Below are 27,305 nucleotides of genomic sequence, written 5' to 3'. Positions count from 1 at the left end.
TTCATCTTTTACATTTTTATGGTTAAAGATTCAGAAAGCAAAAGTGTAAGTTTTTTAATGTTCTCCATGGGACTGGAACAGTGTACAACTGATGAGGAGGTTTGTTTTTTTTTAATCAGAGAGGGACCAACTAGTTGAGACCTGAAAAATGAAGCAGAAATTGATTTCATGTGCTTTCCATAGAAAGCATGAGTCTAGTCACATGTAGTGTTTATCTCATGCATTATCAACATGTGGTTTTTATTTATACATTCAGTCAGATTCTATCATATTACAAAGACTTAACAGAATTAATATTTTTACAACAGAGAATAAAGCGTCTAAAAACCAAAACATGCAAACAAGTTTTATTCCCGACTTGTCCAGTCTCCTACTGACTTTGGGGAAAGCATTTTTGTTCACTAAATCAGTAAAATTTCCTGTTTAGTAGACTCCATAAATGGTCTTAGATGTAAAACGCTGAATAAATTAGAGCAAAATTAAGCAAATAGAATTTTGATTATTAAAAGCATTTTCTCTAAGATTCATCCTTCATTATGTATGTTCATTGAACCTCAGAGCTGAAAGGGATCTTAGAGGCCATCTAATTCAACCTTTATCCAACATACGAACCCTGCTGATAACATCTCTGGCAAATGGTCTATCACTGGCAGAATGTAATGTATGTGGTAGAAACTTAGTAAATATTTATTGAGTGACTGATCATCCAGTCTCTGGCTTATGCACTTCCAACAATGAGGAGCTCACAAATGAACAAGGTAGCCTAGCTATAACTATTCAAATTAGAATCTACCTTCTGGGACTGCCTACTTATTTATCCTAGGTCTATTCTCTAAGGAAACAATAAGCTAGTTCTCCTTCAATATACACTTTATATAAATGAAGTCTATTATCAATGTTGGTTCCCTACTTCCCCAATCCCACACTCTTATTTTCCCTTCTCTCCTTGATTTCTAGTGACATGGTTTAAGTCCCCCTCACCATCCAGGTTGCCTTTTGGATTCTCAGTCCATTTAAGTAATGCCTCTCTTGGTCTACTTATGTAAGACTCATTTTCATTAAAACTTTACTATTTGAGTGCTGAAACCTACATGAATATATAATGCCATAGACTTGGTTTATATCAGAAAATTGAAAACCTGGGGATACTTTATGTATCTATATTAACTCTCGTCATTCAAGGCTTTTCAAAGTTCTTTGCAACATTATCCATGCATTAAAAGTTGACTTTCTACTACCACAACTAACACTACTATTACTAGTATTTATATAGGGTTTATATAGGTTTCATGGTTTTATATATACATATATACACATATATGTATGTATATATGTATAGTTATATACTTTACAAATTTTATTCCATTTTATCCTAACAACTCTGTGAGCTAGGTGCCATTATTTCCCCCATTTTGCAAAGGAGGAAACTGAGGCAAACAGAAGTGATTTGCCCAGGGTCACACAAATATTAAGTGACTGAGGTCACAGTTTTGTTTTGTTTTGCTTTTTGGAGGGGCAGTTGGGGTTAACTTGCCCAAGGTCACATGGCTAGTTTTTGTGTTAAGTGCCTGAGACCGGATTTGAACTCAGGTCCTCCTGACTCCAGAGCTGGTGCTCTATTCACTGTGCCACCTAGCCACCCCTTGAGGTCACATTTAAATTCAGGACTTCCTGACTCAAGGTCCACTGCTCTACCTAACTTATAGAAGAAAAAAGCAGGACCATGAAGACCTGCCCTAAATCACACAACTAAGCAGTTGTGAATCAGTAATAATAAAACTTGCATCTTGTGCCTCTCTGAATGAAATCTTATGATCATCAACATTTACTGAGAGGGGGAAACCATAAAACAAAGATTTCTGGACAGTAAGGAATCATCCATTTACCAAGTTTATAAAGAGAGGAGGCATATACAATAATTTTTGTTTGTTAAATGTAATCAATGGTTACCATCTACTCACTATATGATAGTTAATTAATAACTAAGGAAACAATCTAAGTTATATGATTTTGTAACACAACAGGCATAATAAATGGGGTGATAAACTCTCCAGTCAGTCCAAAGACCTTGAATACAGTGAGACTGATTTTTATTTATTAAAAACAATCAAATAAAATCAATTATAAGAAAATAATTATCTAAGGTACAAGCCAGTATATAAAATTAGATAATCTGATTTCTAACTGGAGGAAAAATTAGGGGTTTCCAAGTTGGGAGGGGGACGAGTAGGTCTTAGTGTCTTTCTTTTCCCAAAATCAAGAGATGGTGATTAATTGCATGCACCTGCACTTAAGAAAGGATAGGTGGCTTTTACCATCTAGTCTCCCATGGATGATGTGCAGAAAAACAAGAAGGAAAAGAATACATGTATCAGCACAAGATGGAATCAGTGTTCATGAAATATATTCTAATCGGGTTTCTTGATGCCCACACCAAATTAACTCCATTTTGTAGCTGGCCTTCACTCCACCTCATCGCCACCCAGTACAGACACACAAAGGCAGTGTGTGCCTTTTCCCAACGTGGCCCATATTACTTCCTGTTTTCACCCTTACTGAAAACAGCCTCAGACCTGATTACGTGATGTAGCGTGCTAAGGCATTATAAAGTTGCTTGAGATCATTTATAAATTGTATAAACTCACTTCAGATTTGGTAAGAGTTGCCTGAATGGATGAGACTGGAACAATGCCCCACTTTCTGTCCCTTTAAATGACTCTACATGTTCCAATACCGTACCTTGAGAGGTGGTACCCTGGGCTCCTCTCGTGGAGGCTGTTCTTTTTCAATCGGGCTGATGGCTGAAGTGCTACGAGCTGTCTGATCATCTTCTATTCTAGCTCTCTTCTCCTTACAGATTCCAAAACTGTGCTGTTCTACAGTTTTCCTCTTTGAGATCTCTGGTTCCCTATTTTCATTTCTTATCCCTTCAGGTGACTTGGCAGGTTCTGAGGACTTAGAGGAATGTGAACTCTCCAATCGAGTCTGTGTGCTCCCCTGCTTGTGTGTTTTACTTCGAGATCCTTCAGAAAACGAAGCCTTATCTAATGAGGTATACTGTTTGTCATGTGATTTAGCTGAAGGAAGCTCACTGTTCTTACCCACGGTGCCTTCAGATGAAAGAGATCCCTCGGATGGTGAGGCTGTACCTTTCTTTTCAGTTCTTTGCTGGACATGATGACTTTTACCTTTCGTCACTTCTGGAGGAGAGAGCTCGGGAACAGATGCAACAACAGATTGCTCTGTTTCTGCAGGAGACTGACACAGTTGCTGATTCAGGTTTTTACTGTGAGTATCTTCAGCTGTTGAAGCTTCAGGAGCAACAGGTGGTGGATCCAGTTTAATAGTTTCAGGTGTACTTGGATGCATTGTCTGGTGAGTCATAAGGCTCTCTCCTGGAGGTTGAGAAAGGGTAGAATTTTCATCTTTAAGAGGGGAGAGTGGCTCTTCAGACATGGAAGGTGACTTTCTTGGCTGATGGATGAGCCTCTCACTCATGGAAGAACCAGAAATTGGAGATGTTTCTGAAGGGACAGGTAAACTGGTTACAATGGGTGTCTCTGATGTCAGAAGTACTGAAGACACTGAAGAAGTTTCTGATGTCAAAGGCAAATCAGACATTGGTGATGTTTCTGATGTTAAAGGCAAGTTAGATACTGGGGAGGCTTCTGATGTCAAAGGTAAATTGGACATGAGGGATGTTTCTGATGTTCCAGGAGAAGTGGACATTGGAGATATTTCTGACATCAAAGATGCATGAAGGTTTTCATCAGCAGGCTTTCTATTACTATCTGTGTCAGTGTTTTCAGTGCTCGATACCTCAGAACAAAAGGTTGTTTCAAGGGATGCTGGAGTACAGGGCTCTTCTGAAGTGGACTGCGTTTCTCCGCCTGGGGATGTCAGACCAGTGGATGCTCCCTCTGGGCTCTCTGAAGAGAAGGATGTTTCAGAGACACAAGCATTTTCAGAAAGCTGTTCATCAGGATCACTCTGTAGCTCCATATCCACAGCAATGCCTTCAGCAGGAAACAGTCCTTCTACATCTGGAGGAATAATCTGCGTTTCTGGGATACTGGATTCTTTTGTGGACTCTGGCTCCTTATCTGCTGTATCACTGACAGAATTCACAGAGGAAGCAGAAGGGGCTGGGGATTCACAGTCATCTTGCTGATCAATAACAACTGCCATTTCTTCCTGAGGGGATTCCAATTTCTCTTCCACCTTAATTTCAACATGAGGCAGTGTATCTAAGACATCATTCATCACGACACAGGCTTCTACATTTTCTTCAGCGGGCACTATCACTGACTCTTCACTTGGATTTGGGGGGCTCCCAGATTCTTCAGCAAACTCTGGTTCGGTCTTATGACTTTCATCCTGGCATTCACAGATAGTGGTTTCTACCTCTTCTGCAACTTCTTCCTGAATCACAGATTCTTCAGGGATGAAGATATCTTCTGATTCAGATTCTGTCATGATATTCTTAGTTGGGACCTGTTCCATGGAAGCACAGAAATCAGTTTCTGGAGAAGGTGGGATTTTTGTGCTTTTTGGCAACTGCTCTTCAAAGGATGATGGTGTAGAAGGACCAGGCAAACACGAAGACCCACACAAAGGTGTGTTTTCATCACCATCACTGTTTTCAACTGAAGTGAGCTTCATTGATTCTTCTCTTGACATACCCAGCCTGAGTAGAAATTATAGATATTAAATTACTATTCAATTATAGAAAATTAATGACATATGGCTTTTTCTCAGCTGACCTAATGGACAAATTGAATCTATATATGTTAAATAAATACTCCATTTATTTGGGCTACTTTACAGTACCTCAATTTTCCCACTGGTTTTAAAACTATGACTAAAATTAAATGACTTTTTTTGGTTTAATAATATGGATACCCAAAGATTATAAGCTTCCTGAAGGCAAGGATTCTGACTTACTTATCACTGTATTCCTCCATGGTTCTTTTAAAAGAATAGGCATACCCCCAAATAAATCTCCCCTTCCCCAGATCTGTGAATTCACTTGTAGAAGGAACTTCTGATGGAGAAATTCTCCCTATCAATTCATATGCACATCTCCTATGCAACTTTGTCTTCAACTGAAGGTAAGTATCTTACCCAGGGTCACACAGCCAGTATGAGCCAGAGGCAAGCCCTGAACCCAAGTCTTCCTCATTCTGAATTTGGCTTTCTATTCACTGTCATGAAGTGATCACAATACCTCCAGTAAACATTTATTCATGTAAATTAAAACTAGTCTTTTTCATAATCATGACCAGGTCAAGTATTCTATTTTACATTGTGAAAGCAAAGTAGGTGTCATTATAGGTAACAAAATTAAGGTGAGTAAAATCAGCATTTTATACTAACTGGACGAATATTTTTATAAGCACCTGTCTCAATGTGCCAAAAATAATATGAACACATGTGTGAAATGGGAGTAATGGAAAATCACAAGCCAATAAAAAGAGAGAAAGGAAACAGAAGTTTAATCTATTATTTTGACTGTATTCTAAGATATAAAGTGAATCTGACAATAGAGAATTCTCCACTGTCCCAGTAGAAATTAAGTTTCAAAACCCGATTCTGTATTATGATTAAAAAAAAAAAAGATTGAGTGAAAGTATGAAGGCAAATTGACTAAACAAGTTCCCTTTTTCTTAAAAGGTAACATACTAGGCTCTGACTTAGCTTTGTTATGTTTATAATGACAAAAGTCTGGTACAATAAATAGCAGTCTGTGCTTAGAATAGGGATTGTATTTTAAGTATCATCATAACTGAAAATATTTCTGTCAAGAATTGCAAATGGTATGCAAGACACTTTTTAGATGAATATGTGGTAGTACTAGATGTCAGAGAAATATTTCCTGCTAACTGAAATTAAATTACTGTGTAATGATTAAGAATGGGCAAAGAAACCAAGCAGAGGAACCCCAAAGAAAATCCACAGAGAGGGCACAAGAGAGCTCTAGTAACATCCAGGAATAAATCAAACAGACTGGACCTCTGATCATTTTAACAAGGCTGGGGCTATTAAAGGCAAAGTCCAAGACAAGATCTTGAAAATTAACCTTTGCTTCCTACCTCTACCTAAAGACAGATTTAAATAAGTTTATAAATTAGCTTATATGTTTCCTAGCAGGTGAAAAATAACTGTCCAGAGCAGGCCTGAACAACCTGTGGCCCAGGAAAACATTTGCATTTTTCACCTGCTACTTGAAATACTTTGACATGCCCATGGGCCATAAGCAGCCCACAGGCCACAGGTTGTGAAGGCCTGGACTAGAGAATAAATTTAGAGCAGAATAATTCCATGGAAATAGAATTCAGGAATAATCCTCATCAAGATCACCATTCCTTGGGACTAAGAAAGGAAGGGTAGGTGAAAAGGATTTAGGGAATGTACACATACAATCTGAGTCAACAGTGAGATAGGACTGTCACAATAATGAAATCTTAGATCAAAGGTAGTATATAAATGGGGGCAATAGTCCCACTATACTCTGCACTGGTTAGAACGTATCTGAAGTACTCTGTTAAGTTCAGAGCACTACATTTTAAAAGGGATATCGCCAAACTGGAGGGAGACTAGGCTTGTAAGAATACTTGAAAACATTAAGCTCACAGAGGAAAAAAGAATAGATAGCACTTGATATGACCAAAAGGTCACAGAAGATCAGATCCAAGAAAAGAATAAGCAATAAAATCCAAGGCTTCAAATTTCCACACACCAATAATGTCTAACAAGTGAAGTGAATTGAAGTGACACTAAAGAGAAGGGGTATCATGCCTAGAATACAGCTCTGAACGGAGAGAGACTGAAGGAAGAGGGCAGGTTAGCAAAGGGAGGACAGAGAAGCAGTAGAGCAAGCCAACAGCACTAAACACTAAGATACATTCAATGCAGGGGCCCGCGGTTGGGAACATCTGTATAAAGACTAACGGTGCCAGAGTGTCACTGAGGAACCACAAATCACCCAAAGAGAAAGAGGACACAGATAAGAAGTGCAGAGGGGAGCTTCAATCAGAGAAGCATTTGCTGAGGATCTCCCTCTTTCCCACCCCCAACTCTCTCTGAATGAGCTAAGATGCTAAGACAAACGAAAACGCTGATTTTTTTTTTTTTAAAAGGCTACATTGATGGAAAAAGAACAATAAAAGAAAGGATAGGATGACCCTTACAGGTGGATGAAACAATGATAACGGACAATGGAGAGGTGTCACTGCTGAGCTCTTTGGGAGCAAGGTCAATTTTTGGCCTTTCTTTGTATGCCCAGTGCTTATTAGCACAGTGCCTAGAACACTGGAAGTACTAAACGCTTGTTGATTTGACTCCCTGACTAATTATTTAGCTATTCTTTTCTCTGTCAAAGAGGCTAATATTGGCATTGTAAAGGATAAAATGAAAAGGTTACTAGGGAGTCGAGATTCAAGATTAACAGGGAGAGGGGCGGCTAGGTGGCTCAGTGAATAGAACACCAGCCCTGGAATCAGGAGGACTCTGACACTTAACACAAGCTGTGTGACATTGGGCAAGTCACTTCACCCTAATAGCCCTGCCTTACCCCTTGCAAAAAAAAAAAAAAAAATTAACAGGGAGACAGTAAGAGTACCTATTTGACCTTCATGAGTTAAAATGAATAGGTCATGTAGTCCAAAGAGATCAAAGAAAGAATAAAAAGACCCAATTATACAAAAATATTTGTAGCATGTCTTTTTTTGTAGTGACAAAGAACTGGAAACTAAGGAAATGCCTGAGAAGGGGAAAATGGCTAAACAAATTACAGTATATAAACAAAATGGACCCTTACTGTGCTATAAGAAATGGATGATTTCAGAGAAACCTAGGAAAACTTGTATGAACTAATAAGTAAGACTAACTTGGAGGACATTTTAAGCAACAGCAAACACACAATTCTGAAAACTGAAGAATGTCAGGATGAACCACAATTCCAGAAGACCAGTAATGAATTATGCTACCTACCTCCTAAACAAGAAGGGCTGGACCCAAGATGCTGAACAATACATAAAAATACATAGAGTTCTGGACAAGGCCAATGTGCAGATTTGTTTTGCTTAACTATGAATATTTGTTATGAGGGTTTTGTTTTTGTTTTCTTCAGCTAGTGGGGAGGAGTAGGCAAAAAGTGGAGAGGGTTAAGAACAGGGTGGTTAAAAAAAAAAAAAGGAAGGAGAGTCATTGAAGCTTTTTTTCTTTTTTTTTGGATTTTTGGAGGGCAGTTGGGGCTAAGTAACTTGCCTGAGGTCACACAGCTAGTTTTTTGTGTTACATGTCTGAGGCCAGATTTGAACTCAGGTCCTATTGACTCCAGGGCTGGTGCTCTGTTCACTGCATCACCTAGTCGACCCCTACTGAAGCATTTTAAACAATGAACAGGAGAGAAGGAAATCCATAAGGAATCAGAGATAAGCAGGACAGCCTTGAAAATTCTTTGTTGGATTTGTTATGGACTTAAAGGGGAGAACAAGATGTACATGGTGAAGATTTGGGATTTCAGGTGCATCTTCCTTTTTCTCATCTGCCATATATATGGGATTACTAATTTTGTTTGTTTTTAGCTCAGAATTAAAGAAAATAATTTTAAAAATAAAACAAATAGGAGAGGATGACTGACATCCCTGGTGAAAGAATTGATTACTAACAGACCCCTTTGTAATATCATGAGGAAAGGCAGTCAGTCAACAAGCATTTATCAGTGTTTATTACATGTCAGGCAGTATGCTAAGTATTAGAGATACTAAAAAAAAAAGGCAAGAAAGAGATAATAAAGGAAGGCAACAAAACCAAACAAAAAAACCAGTCCCTGATGTCAAGCAATGCCTAATGGGAGAGATGACAAGAAAACAACTTCATACAAATAAGACATATACAAGATAAATTGGATTTAATCAATAGACTGAAGGTACTAGAATTAAGCTTTTTGTAAAAGGTGAGATTTCAGCTGAGAATTGAAGGAAACCAAGAAGGGTAGGAGATGGAAGTAAGGAGGAAGAAAATTTGGGGGATTGGGGACAGCCTGTGAAAATGCTAGGAAATGTGAGATAAAGTGTCTTGTTTGAGGAACATGATGCAGTGTCTTGTTCTAGAAACAAATGGAGTGTCTTATTCAAGGAACAGGAAGGAGGCCAGTGTCCATGAATCACAGAGTACGTGGCAGTAAATAAGAAGACTGGAAAAGTAGTAAGCAGTCAAGTGATAAAAGGCTTTGAATGTCAAATGGAGGACTTTATATTTGATCCTAAAGGTGACAGGGAGCCACTGGAGTTTACTGAATGGGGGGCGAAGTGTGACATGGTTAGATCTGCGCTTTAGGAAGATCAATCTGACAGCTGAGTAGAAAATGGACTATAGTAAGAAGAGACTAGAGGCAGTGAAACCAAGGATCAGGCTATTGTAATAAGAACAGGAAGGAGACCAGTGTTTCATTACATCACAGATAATATGGGGACAAAATGTAAGAAAAAGGAAAAGATAGGAGAGGTCCACGTTATGATGGGCTTTAAAAGCAAGAGGATTTTATATTTGATCCTGGACATTAAAGGAATCCATATTCTATGTTATATAGGGGGACGATTTGGTCAGATCTGCACTCTAGGAAGATGAGTGGGCAGAGACTTCAGGCAGAGAGCCCAACCAGAAGGTTATGACATTACTACAAGCATAAGGCTATGAAAACCTGCAGCAGGGTAATAATGGCAGTGTCAGAGGCAAAAAGGGGGCAAATAGCCATTATGAAACTAAAAAGATGTTGAATAGGAAGACAGAAAGATGTCATAAAGATAGAAAATAGGACTTGGCAACAGATTTTATATGGGGGAGAGAGAGTGAGATTGTCAGCCTGTGTGATTGGGAATATGACCGTACCTTCAACAGTAACAGTGATACGGTGTAATGGAAATGGGCAAATATAATTTTCCTGATTTAAAAAAAAAAGGAAGAGAATATAGTCTTCAGACTACATTCTAGTGGACTTTTAATTTCTATCAACATTCAATAATGTGTTCTTGAAGGGATGATTACACTACATCTCTGATGAAGAAAATAGTGATCACAAAGAGCCATCTTGGCTTCATCAGAAATAGCTCAAGTCAGACTAAACTATATAATTACTAGACTAAAAGAGGAGAGGAATGCTATAGGTATGTTTTATCTAGTAAAAATTTAAGCTAAGCATTTGACAAAGACTTTCATACTAGTATGAAAGTCTCTGTGTGTGTAAGATGGAGAACAACTCACTAAATAGTAACAATACTCTCTTTTTATTTTTCATTGCAAAGATATATTACTATAGGAATGATATCAATAGTGGGCTTTTATGGACTAACTTGTGGCACCTAAAGATGATCTGTGCCAAGCAGCAAAAGAGGAATGGCCTGCCTTGGGAAGGCAGTGGGTTCTTGTCCAACGGAAGTCTTCAAGTAAAACTAGATTACTTTTTGGACTTATTTAAAAGAAAAGATTCTGGTTCAGTTATGTGTTTAACTAAATGGCCTCTTTCATCTCTGGGATTCTTGTGATTCTGTATATTAAAGTGGATGGCCAGACCCTAACTGTAGTTCACTATCACCGTGGAAGTTGTTCTTTGGTGGAATGCCTCAAAGCTTTATGCTTGATCATATGCTATTTAATAATTTTATCCATTATTTTAAAAGAGGCTTAAATGGCATTCCTAGCAAAACTTTTAGAAAAATGACACAGAGCTAGGAAGGATGTTGACATGCTCTACAAAAGAATTCAGATTCAGAGATCTTAACAGGTTAGAACAGTAGGCTACATCTAAACATGAGATAAATTTACTCTAGTCAAGTTTTATACTTCTGTTCTAAAGATCAACTTAACACATACAGGATGGGGGTGACTACAGTTAATCTGATAAAGACTGTGAGGTTTTAGTATTTATAAGCACATTTCAAGAGTGTGAAATGGTAACAAGAGAAATGTAAGAACCAGAATTATTAGGAAAATGATAATAAATCAATAATACTTTGTTCACTTCAGATCACAGAGAGTACTGAGATCAATTCTAGGCTCTAAGTTTTTGGAAGAACACTGAGATGCTGGGATTCTGTGAAGAGCAGAAGGGACATTAGAGAAAGCTGGTCAGGATGAAAAAGATCATGCCATAGAACAATCATTTGAAGGAATCAGAGATATTTAGTCTGGAGGAGAGAAGACTTTGGGGATACACCCCAGAGTATATGAAATGATTTTATGTGGAGGAGGGATTAAACTTGTCTTGCTTAGCTTTAAAAGTAAGACCTGGGAGTCAGGGGCAGAAGTTGTAGTAGGAGTTTTAGACTTGCTATAAGCAAAGACTTACTAACAAAGCCCCTCAGAAATGGAATGAGTTGACTGAAAAGGCAGTAGAAATGGGTTCTCTGTTACCTGGTCTCCAAATGAAGACCACTGGTCAGGTCTATTTGTAAAGGGGAATACTGTTTAGATAAGAGTTGGACAAAATGGGCCCTGAAGTTTCTTTCTGCTCTGAGATTATATGATTTTGCCTCTGTAGTTCATTTTCATACAAGTAATGTCTAAAGGGAATTCTGGAGGTGTCTAGCCTACAGAAGCAATGAATCATCAGGGGACACAATGTGCAGAAAAATGTCGAATGTTTCTGTGGGTCTACTGAAGCACAACTAGAACCAAAAGGCAGGATTTTCCAAGGAGCAAGTTTTATTTCAATGGAAAGGAAGGAATTTCTTACAACTGAATTTGCAAAATTGTAGTTTTTTGCATGTGGGGTAGTGAGTTTTCTCTTACTGAAAATATTCAAATTATCAAGGATGTCACAGAGGGAATTCCTGTGTAAGATAAGAAGTCAACTGATATAACTTCTAAGTGTATTCCAACTAAAGCCAAAAAGTTAAGTTTGGGCAAGACATATAGCCTGGCATGTGGTGAGCATCACATGTCAATTAAGGTGGTCAATATTAATGGTTAAGCTATTGAGGACTGTACTAAATGATTCAGTGTCACCCATAGATTTACAATATACATTCTCATGTAGAAATAGTACAGAAAGGGAAGGTAAGATAAATCAAATCAAGCTCATATGAATAGATTTTATGGACAGGAGTCAGGCAAGCAGATACAAGGAAGGTAGCAGGGAAGAAGGAAGGACTTATTAAGCACCGACTATGTGCCAGACTCTGTGCTAAAAACTTCATAAATATCATCTCATTTAGTTTTTACAACATCCCCAACTTATTCTCCTTATCCCTTACATATGGGGAAACTGAGACACAGATTGGTTAAGAGATTTGCCAAGGCCACATAGCTTCTGAAGCCATGTTTGAACTCGGATCTTCCTGACTGCGGGCCTAGAGTCCTATCCACTGCACCACCTAGCTGCCTTGGGAACAAAATATTCAACAGTTCTAAGATAACAAACCTGAGTGTCTTACTTTTAGGTCACTAGTATGACAATGAAAAGTTGACCTGGTTTTAGGTCAATAAGCCCATGAGAGACCATAACAAAAATACCAAACTCAAGGCAGAGAATTGAACATGGCAGGCCTTTAATGGATGCCAGTCTATCTGCCCAAATAATCGAGAAAAGAAGTGCTCAAGGAAGTAATAAAGACTTTTTCAACTTGATGGCAAAATACAAACACACATATATATGAACACACATACTCATCACACATGTAAGGGAAGATATGGAGGGGGGAGAATTCAAAGCTTATGGCTAAACAAGTCTTAGTATTGTATTGGTCAAGAGATTTGTTAAAACTGCTCAAGGACACAAAATATTTGCAAAGTTAGAAATAGCTAGGAAAGGACAAAGCAGATCAGTAAGGAAGAACTATCCTCTTCGAATTTACCCTCTCCCTATGTACTTCACTAAAAAAAGATAAACAGTTACAAAGGAAAAACTGTTGTCCCCTGCCACATCCTAAGAGGAACTCTAACTGAGGAACTTAAGCCTGATGACTTAAACTCTTGTGGGATGAAATGACTGCCAGACTCAAGATGCTAACTCAGTCATTAAGATGCCATTGCCAGTAAGAAATGCACTAAACAACAATTAAGTGGTGAATTACTGTGGCATGCAAAATTCTCTCCGGGGCTTGAACCACAGTCCTCAAAGTTGTTTTAGAGAAGGCACCTGGTATGACCCTGAACTTGATACTTTTTCAATCTCCAAAAATAAATAAATAAATAAAATTACTTATGATTAACTACGATTTGACATCCAATTGTCTTTGACAGTCCTCTGATTGCTCTCAAAAGTAGGTCTTCATTTTACATTAATGTTGCTACCTGGTAGATGCCTCTAATGGCCACCATCCTCCTTAAATAGGCAGTTTACTACATCAACTCATTGAGCCCAGGATTCCTCCTTTCGCAGGGGAATCACATGCTACAAGGGAAAAGAGCCAAGCCTGGTGCCTGAAAAGAATTCAGCACTTTTTTTTAAACATAAAATAAACAATTAAATTCAGGTTCAAGTCTAATAATTAAAAGTCAATGTACAGACTTTTTTTACACAGAAGGAAACCTAAATCCACAGTCAAAATTTGGTGACTGAATTTACCTTTCGTACAGACTGAACTATTCATGAGACTGTTGGCAGCAAGCTTTGTAAAATGTTTGATTTACAGGCATTTCGACCCAACATTTTAATTTCTTTCATAATCAACAGTGTATATAAATGTTGTATGGAAATAGCTTTAAGAAGTCTAAACACAAACACTCTCCACCCCAAAATAAAAACCTCAAAAACATAAAATCTATAAGAAGTGAACACAAGAAACAAATTATATATATATATAAATAAAAATAAGCAAGGGGGAATTGATCCATTAAAAAAAATAGTAACCACCTTTGCAACACAACATTTCCATAAATATACATTAACTTAGTTTTTACCTAAATAAGTGCTAAAAGTATTACGTTTATATTCAGCACCCTTACAAAAACAAGAAATTAATTTTTATTTATGAAAATACAAATACACCTAAAACATTTATTTCTAATATATTTATATATATCATGTATATTATATATAATAATTGAAGAAATATGAAGAAATAGATTCAAAAATGAAGAAATAGATTTTTAAAAAATTAACTACAAAAAATCAAAACTGACTTCTATGGTAAAATACCATGTGCTATTTTCAACCTGGAGTGAATTTTTATGGACAAGTTGTACACTCTTAAAAATGAGGTATTTTTTTTTTAAGCAATTGGGGTTAAGTAACTTGCTCAAGGTTATACGGCCAGTTATTTCTGGGTGTGGTGCTAAGTATCTGAGCCCAGATTTGATCCCCAGGTCATTCCAACACTGGGGCCGGTGCTCTTACTCGCTGTGTACCTGGCCGCCCCTAAGCAACTGGGGTTAAGTAACTTGTTCAAGGTTACACGGCCAGGTGTTTCTGGGTTGATGCTAAGTGTCTGAGCCTGGATTCGATACCCAGGTCATCCCGACATTGGGGCCGGTGCTCTTACTCGCTATTCCACCTGGCCGCCCCCAAAATGAGTTTTTAATGGGAGCGCGGACATGCCATCATAATTTTACCCGCAATTCCTTATACAAGGGAGCACCTGCCTTTTATCAAAGGTTTATTGAGTGCTATAAGATGAGTGTGCTCTTAAAGGAAAGAATTATATATTTCTCTCTAAAAGAAATGAAAAAAATACTCCAATACTTACTTTTCTCCATAAAATCTTTCAAAGAATTTCTCTTTCCAAGGTTCTGTTTTCTTTTCCTTCTCAATTTCTTGCCTTATCCGTAACTGCATTTCTGGGGTAAACTCTCCTAGAAGATAAATGCTAACACTTTGAATAAAAGCGATACCACCTCTTCCACTTTGTCAAAGGTCATACACATAGCGAGTAGCAGACTGAAGATTCAAACTCCCTGTTCTTTTCAATACAACAAAGAAGTAAGGGGGAAGCTTCTGCCTCGAGGCAGCAGATAAGGGGGTGGAGTCAGACAGAAGCTAGAACAACCCAGGTCTTTTTATCCTTGGCACCAGGCAAGGGTCAAGGATTAGATTATCACCCACTTCACACAATCTTCAACAGAAAATTACACACACACACACACAATAGGTTGATAGAATCATAGATCTAGATCTGGAAACAAGAAGTTCAACTTCTTAAATTTGCAAATGGAGAAACTGAGGTCCTTGGAGGTTAAACAATTCACCCAAGTTCACAAAGGAAAAAAAATCTGAGGTAGATTTGAACGTAGGTCCTCTAAAACTTACTGAAAGCATTAGGAAAACCCCTTGGAATTTGCTGAAACATGATTTGACTTGTACTAAATTAAATTATTATTCAGAAGACTTTTGACAAATTGGGAAATTTGAGAAAGGATACAAAGTCCAGAGCATTTTGGAGACACAGTTTTTTTTTCAGATACTTCAATGTTTCAAAGACCTATAATACTGCTGGAGGGGATACCCTCTTCCCTGAATAGGTTGCAACCTCTTAATAGATTGCCTTAGAATGACAGGATCACAGACTTGGAGATGGAAGGGAATTTAGAGATTGTCTAATTCAAACACCTCATTTTACAGATAAGGAAACAGAGGTCCAAAGAATGTGACTGGTCAAAGATCACACAGGTAGGAAGTGACAGAGATAGCCTTTGTGTCTTTGTGACACTTCAAAGACCACCTTTGCAAGCTGCTTCCTTACTCTTCCCCACTAGATTAATCACTCTATGGCCAACCTGGCAAGGAGCCCTTAAGAATTTTAGCTAGGCTGGCGATCTTCAGTAACAAGCATAGAATCCAGTATCACTGTCTTTCCATTTAAGCAGGACATGCCAAAGCTTCCCTTCCTGGTTATTCTAGAAAACTAGGCAAACAGTGAGTGATTTTCATGTCATAATGAGTCAGTAGAGTAGGATTTTGAGACTTGATGTCACAGGGTAAGAAAAATGGAAATTTACCTTCTGCTAATCGCTGTTTCCATCCTTGTGCTGCATATGCAAAGAATTCATTATTTAGGGCAGAACTACTGAGGCGTAAAACTCCATCACTTCCCATCTAGAAAATAAGCCAATAAAAATAAAGCACAATAATCAGAAAGATGTTCAACTAAGATTACATAGAAATAAACTGAAAATTCCAATTAAGGAAAATGTGAAGCTTAGAGTACAAAAGAAGGAAGATAAAGGAAAAAAGAAAGTAACAAAATAAATGGATTTCTAGTATTAAAATGGTAGGATTACGCCCTGTCATTCTTAAGACATGGGGGGAGGGGTGGGGCACAAGTGTGCTTATGTGTGTGTGTGCACGCGCGTGTGTGTGTGTGTATGTGTGTATGTACAATCTCCTATTATCCTTTATAAATGCCCTACCTAGGGGGAACTTCTAGACCTCCATCCAGCCTGTTTGTTGGTATCCATGGCTTAGGTCTGTCTCCCCCACTCTCTGGAATGCTTTTCTGTAGATAACACTATTAGCAATCTTATTAAACCTTTTCTTTTCCCTCTCCTTCCACTTTCTTTCACTCACTGGCTCCTTCCTAATGAAACAACTTCCCTGTCTACACTTTCCAGCACTAACTGAAATTTTCACTTGAAAACCCTTGACTCAATGGTTAATGTGGGGGAACTGCTCCTTGTTCCCCATTACCACTTCTAAATTCCCCCTTTATCACCATCACTCAGTAACCTTTTCTTCCTGAGTAACCTTTAAGGTTCATACAAACCATTTTTATCACCCAATTAAGATTCTGGTGGCTCTTGTTTACTGACCTACAGGATACTCCCCTTCCTTTGTCAATGGGTACCTGACTTCTAGTCTTTCTCTCTTCCCCAATTCTTGCCCTCATACCAAGGGACTTCCTCATATTAATATTCTTCTTAGACTCCCTCAAAAACTTTAACCTCTCAATCTCTCAATTCACATGAACTATTCCTCCATTCCATCTCACCAACATACAGAGATGATCATGTTCTTCCTTAATCTTGCAATCAGTCAAAAATAGCCTTCCCGTGTTCATCAACTATGAAAATCCTTTATCAGATCACAATTTGTTGTCATTCCATCTCTTCCTCTGCCTTGTAATCCCAAATCTTGTTCCTTGTCCTCATTGTGATCACTAATCCTTACACTTCTCAGTTCTTTCCCAGGATATCACTGTTACACAGGCCACACTCTATTCCACTCCTTTGGCCATCCTGACCCCTGCTAAACCAATTCAACTACACATGTTCCTCAGCTTTTCAGTCTTTTGCTCCTTATTTTATTGAAGAACCTGCCCAACCAAGCTTCAGCCCTAGATTATTCTCACCATCAATTGCCATCTTTTCTACACAGGCACTACTGAACAAGGCTGGAAAAAAAATTACTAAAACATTCTAACTTAAGACAACTACAAATTTGTTTTATGTAATCTCATCTGGGCCCTCAATGCAGCAAGGCAGTACTTTTACATCTCCCTAACTGACTTGGCATCTACTTATTCGCCATATACGTTTTTCAAAATCTTTTCATCCTTCCTCAAATTTCTATGTGTCCATCGATTAAAAACCTTGCCTCACATATCACTGAAAAAAAAAATGGGCCCATTGAATGAGAGGTTCTTCTCCCTTTCTCATATCCCTGAGATACATTCCTTCACTGTTTCTCCCCTTCACTTCTATTTCACATGAAGAGACAGTCCTTCTCCTTGCCAACATAAACCTTTCTCTGCACGCACAAATTCAATTCTGTGTTCTCCAGCACACAGCTCTCTATATCATCCCCACTCATTCACTTCTCTTTAGTCTCTTTCTCTCTGTATTGACTGTTTCCCTGTTCAGACATTTTTCAATCCTATCCAACTCTTTGTGACCCCATTTGGGGTTTTCTTGGGAAAAATACTGGAATAGTTTGCCATTTCCTTCTCCAACTCATTTTACAGATGAGAAAACCAAGGTAAACAGAGTAAAGTGATTTGCATCACAAAACTAGTGTTTCAGGAAAGATTCAAAAGGAAGATCAGTCTTCCTGACTCTAGGCCTGGCATTCTATTCACTAGCAACTCAAATGCTTCTATACTGCCTACAAATATGTCCATGACTCTCCCATCCTCAAATAATACTCACTTGATAATCTATCTGCAGTAACTCTTGTCCCATATCTTTCCTCTCTTTTGTAGCTTCACTCCTTGAAAGAGTAATTTAAAATTGTTACTTCCATGTCCTTTCCTCTCACTTCCTTCTTAATTTCTAGGCAGAACTCATAATTCAACTGAAACTGCTCTCTCTAAAATTACCAATGATCTCGTAATTACTAAATCTGATGTCCTTATTAAAAGTCCTCACTCTTTTTGACCTCTCTATGGTTTTAACACTGTCAATCACTCTCTTCTCTGGTTTTAGTGATACTCTATCCTGGTTCTCCAACTACATTTCTGACTATTCCTTCTTATTTTCCTTCTTCATCCAGGTCACACCTAAAAACCGTATCTGTCCTGGATTCTCTTTTCCTTTTATACTATTATTCTTAGTGATCTCATTAGCTCTAGTAGACTCAACTATCATCTCTGTGCAGGTGATTTTAGATTTATTTGTCCATTTCTAACTTTCCTTCCTGTCCTCTAGTCTCTTATTTCCAAGTGTCTACAAGGTATTTAGAATTCTATGTTTCATAGATATCTTAAACTCAAAAGGTTGAAAACTGAACTCATTTTCCCATAAACTCTCCCCTTTCCCTAACTTTCCTATTATGTGTATACCAACATCTTCCTATTCACCAGGGCTCAGAGAGTAGGCATCACCCTTGACTGATCACTCTCTCTCATCCTCACATCCAAACAGTTGCCAAGTCTTCTGTTTTCCTTGTATATTCCCCCCCCCCCATCTGTCCTCCATCATTGCCACCACACTGGTGCAGGCCCTCAACATCTCATACTTGGCCTATTATAATAGCCTACTGGTTGGTCTATCTGCCTTAGGTTTATACTCAGATGTCAAAATGATTCTTCTAAAGTGCGGGCCTGAGAAAAATCAATACCCCACTCCCATTCAATAGACAACAATGGTTCCCTATCTCCTCTAGGATCAAATATAAAATCCTGCTTGGCTTTTGAAGCCCTTTATACATGCCTCTTCTACCATTCTTGTTTCTTATACCTTACTTACCCCTACATACTCTGCAACCCAATGACATTGGCCTCCTTCCTGTTCCTCAAATAAGACACTTGAGCATCTCCCAGCTGTGAATGTCTTCACTGGCTGTTATTTTTTCTCTACTTATCTCTACCACCTAGTGGCTCCTTTCAAGTCTCAGCTAAATCTATAAGAAGCCCTTCCATTTTTTGTTTAATCTTAGTGCCTTCCCTCTAAGAAAACCCCACATTTATCATGCATATATTTCACTTGTACATTTCCACACTTTCTCTCTCCCACATTAGCAAGCTCCTTCAAAGTAGGGATTCTTTTTCCTGCCTTTCCTTGTATCTCTAGAGCTTAACACAGTGCCTGAAACAAAGTAGATGCTTAATAAATGCTTGATGAGTAACAGGATTTGGAACTTGAAAAGAATTTAATTTTACAGATGAAGAAATTAAGGATCAGAAAGTTCATAGAGATATCAGGTGCAAGAACCAGAATTCAAACCCTGTTCTGGTGACTCCAAATTTATAGTATTCTTTCCACTACAACATAAGGTAAGGCAGTTGATAGAAAGAGCACTGGATTAGGAACTAGATTTGAATCCCAGCTCTGTTAATAAATTAGGTATATTACTTTGCACAACTCAATTTAAGCTGGCTGAGGCTGTTTTCTTGGATGTAAAATGTAATAATAACACTTGCACTGCCTCTGTGAAGGGGTTCTTGTGAAGATCAATTTATAAAGTATATGTGAAAAAAACTTTTTAAAAAATATACCTATATTTGTGGTTAGCAAAGAATTGGAAATTAAGGGGGTGCCCATCAATTGGGGAATGCTGAACAAGTTGTGGTATATGCATGTTATAGAATACTATTGTGCTATAAGAAACGAGGAGCAGGCAGTCTTCATATTTACCTGGAGAGGCTTAAAAGAACTGATGCTGAGTGAGAAGAGTAAAACCAGGAGAAATTTGTACACAATTACAGACACAATGTATGTGTGATGACATACTTTGATAGACTGGACTCTTCTCAGCAATGCAGTGATATAAGTCAATCCCAAAAGACTCATGATGGAGAGAAATATGTGCATCTAGAGAAAGAACTAGAAAGAACTAAGTTTATATCCAGGTGGAAGCAAAATACCTGATCTTTTTCCTTCTCTTATTTGGTTTTATGTCCTCTTTACCATTTTTCATTCCAGCTGGTACAATCCGTCCTTATAACCTGACTAATGTATAATGTGAAAGTATTTACAGATCCTATACTTGACTATAAGCCGCCATGGGGGGGGGGGGACAAAATGTGAAACTCAAGGAATTGTGGAATTGAATCCTGTAAACTAAAAGGAAACAAACAAATTAATAAAAAAAAGATTTAAAAAAGTATAACTATAAAAGATTTTTGAATAAGAATTTTTACTAGTGATAATAATTACCAAAAAAAGGCTTTAAAAATCATTACTATGAATGCTAGCAAATTAAATATGATCAACACCTGAATCAGACATTACGCTTGGATATTCCTCATATTACTTCCTACATAGTAAATTTAAAAATCAAAATCATAATACTAAATCTGTCATAACTAGGCATTTTATTGCTTTCTGAAGTTTAGATAATAAATTTCTGCAAAAAAACTAAAAAAATTCATGCATACATAACCAACATCTTCTGTTCTTCCTCTGAACATTCACACAAAGAGAGGTTGGTATGCTAATGAAAAGGTTACAAATTTGAGTATGACTGAAAAATATATACTATTTCTTTCCAAAATACACACATGCATTAAATGGGGGAGGAGGGAATCAACCAAAAAGCCATGATGTGCTGAAATTAATGAAATTGAATTTGATAAGTATTTGTTTTCTGAATTAAGTGAAAAAGTAATATTGTTTCATATGAGCATAGCCCCTTGCACCCTGCAAATAAATATTAATACATGTTGGTTGGGCTAATAAATGTCTGTTAAATCAAAAAGGTTCTCTTCAGGACATAAAATATACACCATAAAGAGTCCTTTGCCAGTCAGAAGCTTATTAATCTAGTTAGTGGTAACATGAAAGCTTTAAAGCCAATTATTATATGATACTTTGTGAGGGAGACACAATTTCGCTGGTGTTGGTACCCCTTTCACAGATACAAATACCGATTCTCCCATTCCTTTTCATCCTATGTGATGCTAGCTCAAGTCTTTCCCTAATCCTCTATACTAGATTTAATGTTAGCTAAATTTGATTTATACAATTCCTAAATTAAATATGAATCACATTTCATTTTGTAATAGGTGTTTGTACTTGTTCTCTTAGGTTTGTGCAGGTCAGGGTTATCTCTGTTTTCTGCAGGCACTAGAAAGAAGAAGAATCCCATTTTTGCATTTTCCTAGGACAATTTTTGCCTGCATACACAAATTTGATGAATACCTTTACTCAGTACCAGTTTCTCATTAATTTTTTTTGTTTGAATTTGAGCCATGTCCCAAATTTGTAGTGGTGTTTTTGTTTTAAAGAAGATTTTCAGTAGATGAAAGATATGCTTCTTTTTCTTCAAAAAATCAGGCATGGGTCATTTTTGCAACTTGTATTTAGCTAATTAGAGCCTTTCTCTGTTTACAAAGTGCTAATGATGTCATGTACAAAATGAAACCTGCAAAAATTAAGCTGTCATTTTTGAGTATAGTTGCTGTCTAGTTAAATATCGATACTTATCCATGATTTGGGGGATAAATTTTTTCAGTGATATATCATTTATATAAATGTAAAAATACTTTTATATTATTCATACACTGTAATATAATAAGCACGATTGTGCTGAAGTTATTTATATTTACAAACATACATGTTATATTATTAATTATATCATATGTTATATACAACCGAATTATCTTTTTCATACAATGAATTACATATGCTTAATATATTTATGCAATTAATCAAACATTGAGTTGATTTGTGAAAGGGATATCCACAGTAGTGAAATTATGTATCCACCTATGTATCCTATAATAACTGGTAATAATGTTTTCACGTGACCCACCAAGTAGATTCACAAGCTCCTCAATGTCAAAGGACTCTCTATGGAATGTATTTTATGCTTGTTTACTGTTCTTTAATATTCTAGGGGCAATAGTGTATGTGATAAGCCCACTTCCTTTCTTCGTAGTATATCTTACTGGAGGAGAGTCAAGATGGCAAAGTGAGAAGAAACATTTTTGCCTAGCATACCTTCTCCACAATGACTTAGAAAATGTACCAGGTAAGTTTCTGATCAAGAAAGCCAAGAAAAAGACACAATGAGTCATTTTTCCAGCCCAGGGCAGGCAACGCCGACCAAACTATAGACAAGAGCGACAGGGATTGGCCAGAAATACATGTTACAGCAATGACAGGGAACATTTCAGTAGCCAAGAGAAAGAAGACCAAAACAGGGCACCCAAGAAGAAAGCAATTCCAGGAGATCCCTAAACTATCACTGGGTGCCATCTGGCATCTGTCACCAATTACCTAGGTCTGGTTCACAGATCCACAGCAGAGATATCACTCTAGAGCATGGGCCCTAGCTTTGTACTAGCAAGGAACAAGTTTCAGAAATGTAGCTGTGTGACTCTGATGCCAAGAATAGGGCAGCAGGGACTTGATACTAGCCTTTAGCCTACCTCCTAGGCTTGCAGTAGAATAACCAGAAAGGAGTTCCAGATCACAGAGGAAACAGTAGTTTAGTCATTCTAAACCTCAAAAACTTCCCATCTGGCTAAGGGATTGAGTTCATCAGCAGTCTGCTGATATTCCCAACCATACACATGCCAACAGCCCCAAACCAAGGGTCAGCGCAGAGCTCAGACTGGAAGGGCAGCAAATAGACCTTTCCTTGAATCAGACTACTTTAAAAGTAAAAACTTGCAGGCCCTCAGACTGAGTTGTAAAAGCAGTCAGTAATAAGGACACAAAGGGTCTGATATCCCCCCCACCTCTATCAAAAGCATGCAGAACCCAGCACTAACACAAAAAGTCCAAGTTAGGAAATAGGCTGGAAGATTGAGTGTAAAAATCCTGTCATAAAGAACTACTATGGTGATTGGGAAGCTCAAGACAAACAGAATTAAGAGGATGATGAAAAACACCTACAATTTATAAAGCCTCGAAGAAAAACGCAGCTTTGAAACAAGGCCAACACGAATTCCTGGAAGAGTTTAAAAACATCCCCTAAAAGATTAAAAAACAAAAACATATGAAAGTCGTGGAAGAAAGATTTGAAAAGAGAATTAACAGCTTGCAAAAAAGAGCACAAAAATCTTACTAAAGAAAGTAACTTCCTGAACATTAAAAGTTACCAAATGGAAGCTTATGATTCCATGAAACATCAAGAAATAATAAAGTCAAAAGTTTGGAAAATAGAAAAAATTGTGAAATATCTCATAGGAAAAATAACTATCTTGGAAAATTATGTGAGGAGAGATAATTTAAGAAGCATCAGAATACCTGAAAGTGATGAGCAAAAAAAAAAAGTTTGAATAGCATAAAAGAAAATTGGCCAGATACCTTAGAATCAAATTTGAAGGACTGACTGATTGGTCACTTCCTTAAACTCACAGTATATATTGTCAATAATATCTTTTATGCCAATTGTACAATCTAAGTCATTAATGAGACATGAAACAATGTAAGTTATTATTCCTGTTGTGCAACTTCTGTTAGCCCTTTGGATTATTTATAATTTTGATTCTTCTGAGGATCCATATAACATCACAGGTAGAACACTGATGTTAAAGAGAAGAGCTCTGTGACAGTGAGGATTTGGGGATCATTAAAAGCACTCCAAAATTTCCCTGCTGAGATTTTAGTATGATCTCCTCTTTCTCAATCTGTCCATCACCTATGATGCCTCTCTAAAACATGCATATTGTTGAACTAACTGTTAAGAATGAGCTTACTGTGCAAACTATGAAGTGGTTGGAAGCTATGTTTTTCATCTTTGTTTTTCCAGCATGGATTGTTATAAATGACTTCTTTGCATGTTGGTACATTTTACTCAAGAAGGTTTGTAATATTCTGGGACTCAATGCAATGGGTATAATGCCAAATTAAAAAAAAAAGAACATGTGGCAGATCTCATTATCAGATTTCTCTACTGACAAAATTGTTCTTTTAACTGTCAGCACTTCAGATAAGCATCTCTCCTTGTATCATCTATAACCACACATGTATAATCGTCAGTGAATCTCATCTGAATAAAGAAGAGGCCATTTAGTCCAACACACACCTGAACAAGAACCCTCCTCCTTAAACCATTCCCATAAACGATCTTTGACCTTTGCTGCTGGCCATTTTTTTCACCCACAGCCCACTTTTCCATATGACAGAAGTCAATAAGCATTTGAAAGACTGTCATGGTTTCCCAAATCACCTCTTCTCTAGGTTACATATAGCCAGTGCCTTCAATTGACTGTCACATAGTTTCAAGTTCAAAGAATTAAAAGTAGAAATATGAACAGAAATTAGAGCTTTTGCAGTAATTCAGAGTCAAAGAGATTGATTATTTTTTTCTGAGTAATAAAGAATCTCTCTAAAACTGTGAATGCTAGAAGATTGAGAACTCAAAAGAACAGAGGCAGAAGAAAGAAGATCAGAATAAAATCAAGACAAAGTAAAATTAGAAGAGCTCAAGAGAGCTCTGTATTCTTTGAACGCAGAAGACAATTTGAAAATGGTTGTTCTTTCATTAAAAAAAAAGAAATTCTATATTTAAGAAAATCACCCAAAAAAAAAACCTTCCAAAATATTGGCTACAGAGAATAAGAAAGAGATCAACAGAACAAATGGGACTGTAGGGAAAAAAACTCCAAGTTCCTCATCCAGAGTTACAGTCACCAACCTCCAAGGATTTACCTCACAATACTCAGATGGATCTGAACTCCCATGAATGTCCACACTTCATTTAATTATGCAGATGACCTCTCTCCATTTGGCCCTCACTTGTTTATGTACTGCCACAAGTTCATCACAAGAGATTCTCTATCTAAGAGCCTTTCTTGCTTTCTTTGGACTTCAAGATCTATCTATCTATAGCCCTTTAATTCTCTCAGCTGAACCCTAGTCTCATACCACCTATCTCCTAATTGACAATTTTGAACTGTCTTATATGTATCTCAAATTAATTATGTCAAAACCAGAACTCTGTATATTCTTTCACAATTTATAAATATTCTTTTTATCATAAAATCAATCATCCATAAATGTGAACATTTCAATATGAACTAGCTTGATATTTAATAATGGACCCCTTGGATGTGACTAAGTTTCTTCAGCTCATCCAAATATTCTTCCAATGATCTCTTATTAACTGCCAAATCTAACATCCTGATCTTGATCTTCTTAATCTGCTGTCTTTAACATGTGCATTACTCTCTCATTTTTCTTCTTTTTGGTGTGTGTGTGTGTGTGTGTGTGTGTGTTGAAATTGAGAGAGAGAGAGACAGTGCTCTGTTTCTCCTGCCATCTTTTTTTTAACATAAAATTTTGATCTTTTAAAAAATATTACTGGGGCAGCCAGGTAGCACAGTGAGTAAGAGCACCGGCTCCAGTGTCAGGATGACCTGGAGATTAAATCCCGGCTAAGACACTTAGCACCCACCCAAAAACACCTGGTCGTGTAACCTTGAGCAAGTTACTTAACCCCAATTGCTTAGGGGTGGCCAGGTGGCTCAGCAAGTAAGAGTACCGGCTCCAGTGTCGGGATGACCTGGGGATCACATCTGGGTTCAGATACTTAGCACCACACCCAGAAATAACTGGCCGTGTAACCTTGAGCAAGTTACTCAACGCCAATTGCTTAAAAAAAAAATTACCATAGTTTTTCTCTCTGGAGATACATGCCATATAACAAAAAGTATTTTTAAAGATAAAAAACAATGAAACAATCAACTAAGCCTCTCAATACTGAAAAAAATCTGAAAACACATACAGTATACAACACGTGTGGACCTCCCACTTGTGAAAAGACAAGGTTGGGAGTGCCCTTTCATACCTCTTCTTTCAAGCCATGATTGTTCCTTATAATTTTACAAAATTCACTTTGATTTTGTCTGTGGATGTGACTTACCCCATTCCACATCCACAGGCGTATATTTTCTTGGCTTTGTTTACTTCACTCTAAATCAGTTCATGTAAATCTTTCCACATTTCTTTGTATTTCATCATACTCATCCTTTCTTATAGTATAACAGAATTCCATTACATTCATGTACCACAATTTGTTTTGCCATTTCCCAAATGACAGGCATGTACTTTGTTTCTTGTTCTTTACTATTACAAAATACTTTGCTATATATATTTTGGTATAGATAAATAGATATGGATATATACATACATATATGAACTTTCTTCTTATCAATGGCCTCCTTGGGGTATAATCCCAATAATAAAATCTCTGGGTCAAGGGGTGTAGCCATTCCAGTCAATTTATGAGCATAATTTAAAATTCCTTTTCAAATGATGTACCAAATCACAGCTCCACCAACAATGCATTAGTGTGCCTATCTTTGCACAACTCCTTCAATACTGACTAGTGTCATCATTTGTCATCTTTGACAGTTTGTAGGGAATGAGGTGGAACCCCTGTTGCAGCAAGCACCCTAGAATACCCAGGGTGGCTGCTAACACAGGTTCTTAGATCTGCTTTTCTAAAGGAAAGCAACTCAAAATGGGTTAACAATCTTGCTTTAATCAATAAAACATATCATCTACTTAGTTCAGGGGAAAAAGTCAGCACCCTGAACTTCAGAGTATATAGTGGTAACAAGCAAACAGAAACATTTCAAGCAGATAGGCCTCCAACTGTCCAACCATTACATCTATACCTAGTCAGTTACCAGAGAGGGAAGCATCAACATCTGTGTTTTTCAAAGCCTGGGGGCTCTCAACGGCTGCCAAGAGTCTTCTCTGGTCAAATCACACAACACTTCTCAAAGTGAGCCCCCAAAACAAAGTCTCACATCAGGGTTTATATACCGTGTTTCCCCGATAATAAGACACTGTCTTATTAAATTTTTTGTAAAGAAAAACACCAGAGGGCTTATTTTCAGGGGAGGGCTTATGTTGTCCTGCCTCAGCTCTCCTCCGCGGCACTGCTCTCAATGGCGCCAGCAAGCAAATCACTGGGGAAGAACAGGATGACGCGCTCACTGCTGCAGCTCTGATTGGATGCAGCTCAGAGA

At 37.5% G+C, this 27,305-nt stretch overlaps 1 protein-coding gene across 11 annotated transcripts in view; it reads right to left on the bottom strand.

Annotated features, from left to right (window-relative positions):
* The window catches only part of ASXL3 (ASXL transcriptional regulator 3), a 302,427-nt gene that overhangs the window by 10,730 nt on the left and 264,392 nt on the right, over nucleotides 1–27,305 (bottom strand). For all 11 annotated transcript variants that reach the window (XM_069099871.1, XM_069099875.1, XM_069099878.1 and 8 more), the window contains 3 exons: nucleotides 15,940–16,036; nucleotides 14,691–14,796; nucleotides 2,740–4,687 (listed from right to left, as the gene is read on the bottom strand). In XM_069099871.1, coding sequence (XP_068955972.1) covers nucleotides 2,740–4,687; nucleotides 14,691–14,796; nucleotides 15,940–16,036 — 2,151 coding nt within the window. The remainder of the gene's footprint in view (nucleotides 1–2,739; nucleotides 4,688–14,690; nucleotides 14,797–15,939; nucleotides 16,037–27,305) is intronic.

The sequence above is a fragment of the Petaurus breviceps genome, unplaced genomic scaffold, assembly GCF_028583685.1.
Source record: "Petaurus breviceps papuanus isolate PSGF00001 unplaced genomic scaffold, PetGlider_PUasm1.0 38, whole genome shotgun sequence".
In the NCBI taxonomy this organism is placed as follows: domain Eukaryota; kingdom Metazoa; phylum Chordata; class Mammalia; order Diprotodontia; family Petauridae; genus Petaurus; species Petaurus breviceps.
Note: the sequence above shows the minus strand (reverse complement) of the source record. Positions and strands in the feature narration are given on the sequence as shown.